The sequence below is a fragment of the Hyla sarda genome, chromosome 6 (genome assembly GCF_029499605.1).
Source record: "Hyla sarda isolate aHylSar1 chromosome 6, aHylSar1.hap1, whole genome shotgun sequence".
NCBI classification, from domain to species: Eukaryota; Metazoa; Chordata; class Amphibia; order Anura; family Hylidae; genus Hyla; species Hyla sarda.
The window spans coordinates 301,431,914-301,444,889 of NC_079194.1; the positions used below are offsets into that span (position 1 = coordinate 301,431,914).

Sequence of the window (12,976 nt, forward strand, 5' to 3'; positions counted from 1 at the left end):
CAACATACATGTCATTACCACAGGACTACTGGCTGGGAAGCCAACTGTCTACTGTATTGAACAGTTTGTGTGCTGATCTGCTGCTGAAGATAGGGCAGTGGGAGGATCCAGGAAGGGGCATTTATTATAAAACATGATTTCCCTAGTAGAATCCCATAGTCATGTTTAAAGGGGTACTCCGCCCCTATACATCTTATCCCTTACCCAAAGGATAGGGGATAAGATGTCAGATCGCCGGGGTCCAGCTGCTGGGGATCCCTGGGATCGCCGCTGCGGCACCGCACTATCATTACTGCACAGAGCGAATTCGCTCTGTGCGTAATGACGGGCGATACTGGGGACGGAGCAGCGTGATGTCATGGCTCCGCCCCTCGTGACATCACGGCCCACCCCCTTAATGCAAGTCTATGGCATGGGGCGTGATGACCACCACGCCCCCTCCCATAGACTTGTATTGAGGGGGCCGGCCATGATGTCACGAGGGGTGGAGCCATGACGTAACGATGCTCTGGCCCCTGTATTGCCCGTCATTACGCGCAGAGTGAACTCCCTTTGTGCATTAATGATAGCGCAGTGCCACAGCGGCGATCCTGGGGGTCCCGCCGATCTGACATCTTATCCCCTATCCTTTGGATAGGGGATAAGATGTCTAGGGGTGGAGTACCCCTTTTAAGCAAACAATCGAGTTTACAAGTTTTTATAGCCTTAGCTGAATGGCAGCAGTTTTTCCAATGGTTTACAGCTTCAGTCTTGAACTATTGACCCTCCATTCCCTTCACTTATACAAGTGTCTCTAGTCCTGCAAAAAACATCAGTGAGAGGCTAGGTTACCCATGGGTTCCCTGTAACAGCAGAACACAACACTATGGAAAGTATAAGTATTGCTGCTCCTAATTGTGCGCTGTGTGCCATATAATGAAGCACATTAAAAGCATGCTTCTTCACGGTCACTTAACGTGTTCGTTGTGCGGTTACGTGAGGCACTGCATGCATTGATCTTTATTCTTACAGTAGAGAAGTCATTAATTATAACTTTTTGTGAATTGGGACATTTAAACTTGCTTTTTTTTCTTTTTTATTCCAATCTAAATTTAGTAGGAGTCGGTGCATTGTTTGCCGACTCCCTGTACCCATAATTTCGTCCGACTTCTCGACTCTGACTCCACAGCCCTGGTTACTTACACTGTATAATATCATATAGTTGTAGTCACACTGTATAATATCATATAGTTGTAGTTACACTGTATAATATCATATAGTTGTAGTTACACTGTATAATATCATATAGTTGTAGTTACACTGTATAATATCATATAGTTGTAGTTACACTGTATAATATCATATAGTTGTAGTTACACTGTATAATATAATATAGTTGTAGTTACATTGTATTATATAATATAGTTGTAGTTACACTGTATAATATAATAGTTGTAGTTACACTGTATAATATAATAGTTGTAGTTACACTGTATAATATAATATAGTTGTAGTTACACTGTATAATATAATATAGTTGTAATTACACTGTATAATATAATATAGTTGTAGTTACACTGTATATGATATAGTTGTAGTTACACTGTATAATATAATATAGTTGTAGTTACTTACACTGTATAATATAATATAGTTGTAGTTACACCGATAATATAATATAGTTGTAGTTACTTACACTGTATAATATAATATAGTTGTAGTTACTTACACTGTATAATATAGTTGTAGTTACACTGTATAATATAATATAGTTGTAGTTACACTGTATAATATAATATAGTTGTAGTTACATTGTATAATATAATATAGTTGTAGTTACACTGTATAATATAATAGTTGTAGTTACACTGTATAATATAATAGTTGTAGTTACACTGTATAATATGATATAGTTGTAGTTACACTGTATAATATAATATAGTTGTAGTTACACTGTATAATATAATATAGTTGTAGTTACTTACACTGTATAATATAGTTGTAGTTACACTGTATAATATAATATAGTTGTAGTTACACTGTATAATATAGTTGTAGTTACATTGTATAATATAATATAGTTGTAGTTACACTGTATAATATAATATAGTTGTAGTTACACTGTATAATATAATATAGTTGTAGTTACACTGTATAATATAATATAGTTGTGGTTACACTGTATAATATAATATAGTTGTGGTTACACTGTATAATATAATATAGTTGTAGTTACACTGTATAATATAATATAGTTGTAGTAACACTGTATAATATAATATAGTTGTAGTTACGCTGTATAATATAATATAGTTGTAGTTACACTGTATAATATAATATAGTTGTAGTTACACTGTATAATATAGTTGTAGTTACACTGTATAATATAATATAGTTGTGGTTACACTGTATAATATAATATAGTTGTAGTTAGTTACACTGTGTAATATAATATAGTTGTAGTTACACTGTATGATATAATATAGTTGTAGTTACACTGTATAATATAATATAGTTGTGGTTAGTTACACTGTATAATATAATATAGTTGTGGTTACACTGTATAATATAATATAGTTGTAGTTACTTACACTGTATAATATAATATAGTTGTGGTTACACTGTATAATATAATATAGTTGTGGTTACACTGTATAATATAATATAGTTGTGGTTACACTGTATAATATAATATAGTTGTAGTTACACTGTATAATATATAGTTGTAGTTACACTGTATAATATAATATAGTTGTAGTTACACTGTGTAATATAATATAGTTGTAGTTACACTGTATAATATAATATAGTTGTAGTTACTTACACTGTATAATATAATATAGTTGTAGTTACACTGTATAATATAGTTGTAGTTACATTGTATAATATAATATAGTTGTAGTTACACTGTATAATATAATATAGTTGTAGTTACACTGTATAATATAGTTGTAGTTACACTGTATAATATAGTTGTAGTTACACTGTATAATATAATATAGTTGTAGTTACACTGTATAATATAATATAGTTGTAGTTACACTGTATAATATAATATAGTTGTAGTTACACTGTATAATATAGTTGTAGTTACACTGTATAATATAATATAGTTGTGGTTACACTGTATAATATAATATAGTTGTAGTTAGTTACACTGTATAATATAATATAGTTGTAGTTACTTACACTGTATAATATAATATAGTTGTAGTTACACTGTATAATATAGTTGTAGTTACATTGTATGATATAATATTGTTGTAGTTACACTGTATAATATAATATAGTTGTAGTTACACTGTATAATATAATATAGTTGTAGTTACACTGTATAATATAATATAGTTGTAGTTACACTGTATAATATAATATAGTTGTAGTTACACTGTATAATATAATATAGTTGTAGTTACACTGTATAATATAATATAGTTGTAGTTACACTGTATAATATAGTTGTAGTTACACTGTATAATTTAATATAATTGTAGTTACACTGTATAATATAGTTGTAGTTACACTGTATAATATAGTTGTAGTTACATTGTATGATATAATATTGTTGTAGTTACACTGTATAATATAATATAGTTGTAGTTACACTGTATAATATAATATAGTTGTAGTTACACTGTATAATATAGTTGTAGTTGCACTGTATAATATAATATAGTTGTAGTTACACTGTATAATATAATATAGTTGTAGTTACACTGTATAATATAATATAGTTGTAGTTACACTGTATAATATAATATAGTTGTAGTTACACTGTATAATATAATATAGTTGTAGTTACACTGTATAATATAGTTGTAGTTACACTGTATAATTTAATATAATTGTAGTTACACTGTATAATATAGTTGTAGTTACACTGTATAATATAGTTGTAGGTAGTTACACTGTATAATATAATATAGTTGTAGTTACACTGTGTAATATAGTTGTAGTTACACTGTGTAATATAGTTGTAGTTACACTGTATAATATAATATAGTTGTAGTTACACTGTATAATATAATATAGTTGTAGTTACACTTTATAATATAATATAGTTGTAGTTACACTTTATAATATAATATAGTTGTAGTTACACTTTATAATATAATATAGTTGTAGTTACACTGTATAATATAAAATAGTTGTAGTTACACTGTATAATATAATATAGTTGTAGTTAGTTACACTGTATAATATAATATAGTTGTAGTTAGTTACACTGTATAATATAGTTGTAGTTAGTTACACTGTATAATATAGTTGTAGTTAGTTACACTGTATAATATAATATAGTTGTGGTTACACTGTATAATATAATATAGTTGTAGTTACACTGTATAATATAATACAGTTGTAGTTACACTGTATAATATAATATAGTTGTGGTTACACTGTATAATATAATATAGTTGTGGTTACACTGTATAATATAATATAGTTGTAGTTACACTGTATAATATAATATAGTTGTAGTTACACTGTATAATATAATATAGTTGTAGTTACACTGTATAATATAATATAGTTGTAGTTACACTGTATAATATAGTTGTGGTTACACTGTATAATATAATATAGTTGTAGTTACACTGTATAATATAATATAGTTGTAGTTACACTGTATAATATAATATAGTTGTAGTTACACTGTATAATATAATATAGTTGTAGTTACACTGTATAATATAGTTGTGGTTACACTGTATAATATAATATAGTTGTAGTTACTTTGTATAATATAATATAGTTGTAGTTACTTTGTATAATATAATATAGTTGTAGTTACACTGTATAATATAATATAGTTGTAGTTACACTGTATAATATAATATAGTTGTAGTTACACTGTATAATATGATATAGTTGTAGTTACACTGTATAATATAATATAGTTGTAGTTACACTGTATAATATAGTTGTAGTTACACTGTATAATATAATATAGTTGTAGTAACACTGTATAATATAATATAGTTGTAGTTACACTGTATAATATAATATAGTTGTAGTTACTTTGTATAATATAATATAGTTGTAGTTACACTGTATAATATAATATAGTTGTAGTTACACTGTATAATATAATATAGTTGTAGTTACACTGTATAATATAATATAGTTGCAGTTACACTGTATAATATAATATAGTTGTAGTTACACTGTATAATATAATATAGTTGTAGTTACACTGTATAATATAATATAGTTGTAGTTACTTTGTATAATATAATATAGTTGTAGTTACACTGTATAATATAATATAGTTGTAGTTACACTGTATAATATAATATAGTTGTAGTTACACTGTATAATATAATATAGTTGTAGTTACACTGTATAATATAATATAGTTGTAGTTACACTGTATAATATGATATAGTTGTAGTTACACTGTATAATATAATATAGTTGTAGTTAGGTTACACTGTATAATATAATATAGTTGTAGTTACATTGTATAATATAATATAGTTGTAGTTACACTGTATAATATGATATAGTTGTAGTTACACTGTATAATGTAATATAGTTGTAGTTACACTCTATAATATAATATTGTCCTTTCCTCATTCCCTGACACTATATTCTTCCATTACTTTGACCTTTCCGATAACTTGCAGCAAATATAAACAATCTATAAACCTGAACCCACCATTCCCTTCTGTTCTGCTGCTATAATCTTGCCCTTGATGTCTCCATAGATGGACATCACCTGCTCTATGTCTACTATGGCAGTGTTTCCCAACCGGGGTGCCTCCAGCCGTTGCAAAACTACAACTCTCAGCATGCTGGGAGTTGTAGTTTTGCAACAGCTGGAGGCACCCTGGTTGGGAAACACTGCCATAGTAGACATAGAGCAGGTGATGTCCATCCAGTGGAGTACGAACCAAAACTCCCATCAGGGTGAAGCCTCACCCCCATCATCCTGTGCCCCTCCTCCAGCCTGGCATATCCAGAGACATTCTCAGGAGGCTGCTGGGATTTCTGGGGAAGTGTGTGTAGCAGAGTGGACTGTGCTCGGGGTGTGTGTAGCAGAGTTGACTGTGCTCGGGGTGTGTGTAGCAGAGTTGACTGTGCTCGGGGTGTGTGTAGCAGAGTGGACTGTGCTCGGGGTGTGTGTAGCAGAGTGGACTGTGCTCGGGGTGTGTGTAGCAGAGTGGACTCTGCTCGGGGTGTGTGTAGCAGAGTGGACTGTGCTCGGGGTGTGTGTAGCAGTGTGGACTGTGCTCGGGGTGTGTGTAGCAGTGTGGACTGTGCTCGGGGTGTGTGTAGCAGTGTGGACTGTGCTCGGGGTGTGTTTAGCAGAGTGGACTGTGCTCGGGGTGTGTAGCAGAGTGGACTGTGCTCGGGGTGTGTTTAGCAGAGTGGACTGTGCTCGGTGTGTGTAGGAGAGTGGACTGTGCTCGGTGTGTGTAGCAGAGTGGACTGTGCTCGGTGTGTGTAGCAGAGTAGACTGTGCTCTGGGTGTGTGTATCAGAGTGGACTGTGCTCGGTGTGTGTAGAAGAGTGGACTGGGCTATTTGTGTGTAGCAGAGTGGACTGGGCTGTGTGTATGTATCAGAGTGGACTGGGCTGTGTGTATGTATCAGAGTGGACTGGGCTGTGTGTATGTATCAGAGTGGACTGGGCTGTGTGTATGTAGCAGAGTGGACTGGGCTATGTGTATGTAGCAGAGTGGACTGGGCTATGTGTATGTAGCAGAGTGGACTGGGCTATGTGTATGTAGCAGAGTGGACTGGGCTATGTGTATGTAGCAGAGTGGACTGGGCTGTGTGTGTGTAGCAGAGTGGACTGGGCTATGTGTGTGCAGCAGAGTGGACTGGGCTATGTGTGTGTGTAGCAGAGTGGACTGTGCTCAGTGTGTGTGTAGCAGAGTGGACTGGGCTGTGTGTGTGTGTGTAGCAGAGTGGACTGCTCGGTGTGTGTGTAGCAGAGTGGACTGCTCGGTGTGTGTGTAGCAGAGTGGACTGTGCTCGGTGTGTGTGTAGCAGAGTGGACTGGGCTATGTGTGTGTAGCAGAGTGGACTGGGCTGTGTGTGTAGCAGAGTGGACTGGGATGTGTGTGCGTAGCAGAGTGGACTGGGCTGTGTGCGTAGCAGAGTGGACTGGGCTGTGTGCGTAGCAGAGTGGACTGGGCTGTGTGTGCGTAGCAGAGTGGACTGGGCTGTGTGTGCGTAGCAGAGTGGACTGGGCTGTGTGTGCGTAGCAGAGTGGACTGGGCTGTGTGTGCGTAGCAGAGTGGACTGGGCTGTGTGTGCGTAGCAGAGTGGACTGGGCTGTGTGTGCGTAGCAGAGTGGACTGGGCTGTGTGTGCGTAGCAGAGTGGACTGGGCTGTGTGTGCGTAGCAGAGTGGACTGGGCTGTGTGTGCGTAGCAGAGTGGACTGGGCTGTGTGTGCGTAGCAGAGTGGACTGGGCTGTGTGTGCGTAGCAGAGTGGACTGGGCTGTGTGTGCGTAGCAGAGTGGACTGGGCTGTGTGTGCGTAGCAGAGTGGACTGGGCTGTGTGTGTGCAGCAGAGTGGACTGGGCTGTGTGTGTGCAGCAGAGTGGACTGGGCTTGTGCTGTGCAGCAGAGTGGACTGTGCTATGTGTGTGTAGCAGAGTGGACTGTGCTATGTGTGTGTAGCAGAGTGGACTGGGCTTGTGCTGTGCAGCAGAGTGGACTGGGCTATGTGTGTGTAGCAGAGGGGACTGTGCTCAGTGTGTGTGTAGCAGAGGGGACTGGGCTATGTGTGTGTAGCAGAGTGGACTGGGCTATGTGTGTGTAGCAGGGTGGACTGGGCTTGTGCTGTGTAGCAGAGTGGACTGGGCTATGTGTGTGCAGCAGAGTGGACTGGGCTATGTGTGTGTAGCAGAGTGGACTGGGCTTGTGCTGTGTAGCAGAGTGGACTGGGCTGTGTGTGTGTAGCAGAGTGGACTGGGCTATGTGTTTGTAGCAGAGTGGACTGGGCTATGTGTGTGCAGCAGAGTGGACTGGGCTTGTGCTGTGTAGCAGAGTGGACTGGGCTATGTGTGTGTAGCAGAGTGGACTGGGCTATGTGTGTGTAGCAGAGTGGACTGGGCTATGTGTGTGCAGCAGAGTGGACTGGGCTTGTGCTGTGTAGCAGAGTGGACTGGGCTATGTGTGTGTAGCAGAATGGACTGGGCTATGTGTGTGTAGCAGAGTGGACTGGGCTATGTGTGTGTAGCAGAGTGGACTGGGCTGTGTGTGTGTAGCAGAGTGGACTGGGCTATGTGTGTGTAGCAGAGTGGACTGGGCTATGTGTGTGCAGCAGAGTGGACTGGGCTTGTGCTGTGTAGCAGAGTGGACTGGGCTATGTGTGTGTAGCAGAGTGGACTGGGCTATGTGTGTGTAGCAGAGTGGACTGGGCTGTGTGTGTGTAGCAGAGTGGACTGGGCTGTGTGTGTGTAGCAGAGTGGACTGGGCTATGTGTGTGTAGCAGAGTGGACTGGGCTGTGTGTGTGTAGCAGAGTGGACTGGGCTGTGTGTGTGTAGCAGAGTGGACTGGGCTGTGTGTGTGTAGCAGAGTGGACTGTGCTATGTGTGTGCAGCAGAGTGGACTGGGCTTGTGCTGTGCAGCAGAGTGGACTGGGCTATGTGTGTGTAGCAGAGTGGACTGGGCTATGTGTGTGTAGCAGAGTGGACTGGGCTGTGTGTGTGTAGCAGAGTGGACTGGGCTGTGTGTGTGTAGCAGAGTGGACTGGGCTGTGTGTGTGTAGCAGAGTGGACTGGGCTGTGTGTGTGCAGCAGAGTGGACTGGGCTATGTGTGTAGCAGAGTGGACTGGGCTATGTGTGTGTAGCAGAGTGGACTGGGCTATGTGTGTGTAGCAGAGTGGACTGGGCTGTGTGTGTGTAGCAGAGTGGACTGGGCTGTGTGTGTGTATCAGAGTGGACTGGGCTATGTGTGTGTAGCAGAGTGGACTGGGCTATGTGTGTGTAGCAGAGTGGACTGGGCTATGTGTGTGTAGCAGAGTGGACTGGGCTGTGTGTGTGTAGCAGAGTGGACTGGGCTGTGTGTGTGTAGCAGAGTGGACTGGGCTATGTGTGTGTAGCAGAGTGGACTGGGCTATGTGTGTAGCAGAGTGGACTGGGCTTGTGCTGTGCAGCTCCCCCTCCTTGATCAGTGGCTTCGCCTGCCTCTCCTCCATTCGCTCAGTCTCACATCAGCCTTCCAGGGAGCTGCACAACTTTCAGTCTCCAACAATCTGGATGAGGATTATTTGCTGCTTCCAGTCTAAGGACAATTCTGCACATTCTACAAATGGATGGGATTTTTGCATTGCTGGCTTGTGTGCTCACAACTAAAGCAGGTGAGGATGGGCAATGCCTACTGATCTGGGGTGCAGGGGGCATATGTATTGTCCTTACAGTGTGGGGTGCAGGGGGCATATGTGTTGTCCTTACAGTGTGGGGTGCAGGGGGCATATGTATTGTCCTTACAGTGTGGGGTGCAGGTGGCATATGTATTGTCCGTACAGTGTGGGGTGCAGGGGCATATGTATTGTCCTTACAGTGTGGGGTACAGGTGGTATATGTATTGTCCGTACAGTGTGGAGTACAGGGGACATATGTATTGTCCTTACAGTGTGGGGTGCAGGGGGTATATGTATTGTCCTTACAGTGTGGGGTGCAGGGGGCATATGTATTGTCCTTACAGTGTGGGGTACAGGGGGCATATGTATTGTCCTTACAGTGTGGGGTGCAGGGGGCATATGTATTGTCCGTACAGTGTGGGGTACAGGGGGCATATGTATTGTCCTTACAGTGTGGGGTGCAGGGGGCATATGTATTGTCCTTACAGTGTGGGGTACAGGTGGCATATGTATTGTCCTTACAGTGTGGGGTGCAGGTTGTATATGTGTTGTCCTTACAGTGTGGGGTACAGGGGGCATATGTATTGTCCTTACAGTGTGGGGTACAGGGGGTATATGTATTGTCCTTACAGTGTGGGGTACAGGGGGCATATGTATTGTCCTTACAGTGTGGGGTACAGGTGGCATATGTATTGTCCTTACAGTGTGGGGTGCAGGGGGTATATGTATTGTCCTTACAGTGTGGGGTACAGGTGGCATATGTATTGTCCTTACAGTTTGGGGTGCAGGGGACATATGTATTGTCCTTACAGTGTGGGGTGCAGGGGGCATATGTATTGTCCTTACAGTGTGGGGTGCAGGTGGCATATGTATTGTCCTTACAGTGTGGGGTGCAGGGGGCATATGTATTGTCCTTACAGTGTGGGGTGCAGGGGGCATATGTATTGTCCTTACAGTGTGGGGTGCAGGGGGCATATGTATTGTCCTTACAGTGTGGGGTGCAGGGGGCATATGTATTGTCCTTACAGTGTGGGGTGCAGGGGGCATATGTATTGTCCTTACAGTGTGGGGTGCAGGGGGCATATGTATTGTCCTTACAGTGTGGGGTGCAGGTGGCATATGTATTGTCCTTACAGTGTGGGGTGCAGGGGGCATATGTATTGTCCTTACAGTGTGGGGTGCAGGGGGCATATGTATTGTCCTTACAGTGTGGGGTGCAGGTGGCATATGTATTGTCCTTACAGTGTGGAGTACAGGGGGCATATGTATTGTCCTTACAGTGTGGGGTGCAGGTGGCATATGTATTGTCCTTACAGTGTGGGGTGCAGGGGGCATATGTATTGTCCTTACAGTGTGGGGTGCAGGGGGCATATGTATTGTCCTTACAGTGTGGGGTACAGGGGGCATATGTATTGTCCGTACAGTGTGGGGTGCAGGTTATATATGTATTGTCCTTACAGTGTGGGGTGCAGGGGACATATGTATTGTCCTTACAGTGTGGGGTGCAGGTGGCATATGTATTGTCCTTACAGTGTGGGGTGCAGGTGGCATATGTATTGTCCTTACAGTGTGGGGTGCAGGTGGCATATGTATTGTCCTTACAGTGTGGGGTGCAGGGGGCATATGTATTGTCCTTACAGTGTGGGGTGCAGGTGGCATATGTATTGTCCTTACAGTGTGGGGTGCAGGGGGTATATGTTTTGTCCTTACAGTGTGGGGTGCAGGGGGCATATGTATTGTCCTTACAGTGTGGGGTGCAGGGGACATATGTATTGTCCTTACAGTGTGGGGTGCAGGGGGCATATGTATTGTCTTTACAGTGTGGGGTGCAGGGGGCATATGTATTGTCCTTACAGTGTGGGGTGCAGGTTATATATGTATTGTCCTTACAGTGTGGGGTGCAGGGGGCATATGTGTTGTCCTTACAGTGTGGGGTGCAGGGGGCATATGTATTGTCCTTACAGTGTGGGGTACAGGGGGCATATGTATTGTCTTTACAGTGTGGGGTGCAGGGGGCATATGTATTGTCCTTACAGTGTGGGGTGCAGGGGGCATATGTATTGTCCTTACAGTGTGGGGTGCAGGGGGCATATGTATTGTCCTTACAGTGTGGGGTGCAGGGGGCATATGTATTGTCCTTACAGTGTGGGGTACAGGGGACATATGTATTGTCCTTACAGTGTGGGGTGCAGGGGGCATATGTATTGTCTTTACAGTGTGGGGTGCAGGGGGCATATGTATTGTCCTTACAGTGTGGGGTGCAGGGGACATATGTATTGTCCTTACAGTGTGGGGTGCAGGGGGCATATGTATTGTCCTTACAGTGTGGGGTGCAGGGGGCATATGTATTGTCCTTACAGTGTGGGGTGCAGGGGGTATATGTGTTGTCCGTACAGTGTGGGGTGCAGGGGGCATATGTATTGTCCTTACAGTGTGGGGTGCAGGTGGCATATGTATTGTCCTTACAGTGTGGGGTGCAGGGGACATATGTATTGTCCTTACAGTGTGGGGTGCAGGGGGCATATGTATTGTCCTTACAGTGTGGGGTACAGGTTATATATGTATTGTCCTTACAGTGTGGGGTGCAGGTGGCATATGTATTGTCCGTACAGTGTGGGGTGCAGGGGGTATATGTATTGTCCTTACAGTGTGGGGTGCAGGGGGCATATGTATTGTCCTTACAGTGTGGGGTGCAGGGGGCATATGTATTGTCCTTACAGTGTGGGGTGCAGGGGGCATATGTATTGTCCTTACAGTGTGGGGTACAGGGGGCATATGTATTGTCCTTACAGTGTGGGGTACAGGGGGCATATGTATTGTCCTTACAGTGTGGGGTGCAGGTGGCATATGTATTGTCCTTACAGTGTGGGGTGCAGGTGGCATATGTATTGTCCTTACAGTGTGGGGTGCAGGGGGCATATGTATTGTTCTTACAGTGTGGGGTACAGGTGGCATATGTATTGTCCTTACAGTGTGGGGTGCAGGTGGCATATGTATTGTCCTTACAGTGTGGGGTGCAGGGGGCATATGTATTGTTCTTACAGTGTGGGGTACAGGTTGTATATGTATTGTCCTTACAGTGTGGGGTGCAGGTGGCATATGTATTGTCCGTACAGTGTGGGGTGCAGGTTATATATGTATTGTCCTTACAGTGTGGGGTACAGGGGGCATATGTATTGTCCTTACTGTGTGGGGTGCAGGTGGCATATGTATTGTCCGTACAGTGTGGGGTGCAGGGGGTATATGTATTGTCCTTACAGTGTGGGGTACAGGGGACATATGTATTGTCCTTACAGTGTGGGGTACAGGTGGCATATGTATTGTCCGTACAGTGTGGGGTGCAGGTTATATATGTATTGTCCTTACAGTGTGGGGTACAGGGGGCATATGTATTGTCCTTACTGTGTGGGGTGCAGGTGGCATATGTATTGTCCGTACAGTGTGGGGTGCATGGGGTATATGTATTGTCCTTACAGTGTGGGGTACAGGGGACATATGTATTGTCCTTACAGTGTGGGGTACAGGGGGCATATGTATTGTCCTTACAGTGTGGGGTACAGGGGGCATATGTATTGTCCTTACAGTGTGGGGTGCAGGTGGTATATTTATTGTCCTTACAGTGTGGGGTGCAGGGGGCATATGTATTGTCCTTACAGTGTGGGGTGCAGGTGGCAT

General features: G+C 42.0%; 1 protein-coding gene across 3 annotated transcripts in view; it reads left to right on the forward strand.

Moving 5' to 3' along the window:
• NELL1 (neural EGFL like 1) overlaps positions 1–12,976 on the forward strand; it is a gene marked incomplete in the record, with an annotated part of 690,696 nt that overhangs the window by 45,826 nt on the left and 631,894 nt on the right. Inside the window, 1 exon segment of one of the 3 annotated variants that reach the window (XM_056527922.1) lies at positions 9,099–9,298. In XM_056527922.1, the coding sequence (XP_056383897.1) occupies positions 9,250–9,298 (49 nt within the window). 3 annotated transcript variants of the gene reach the window in all.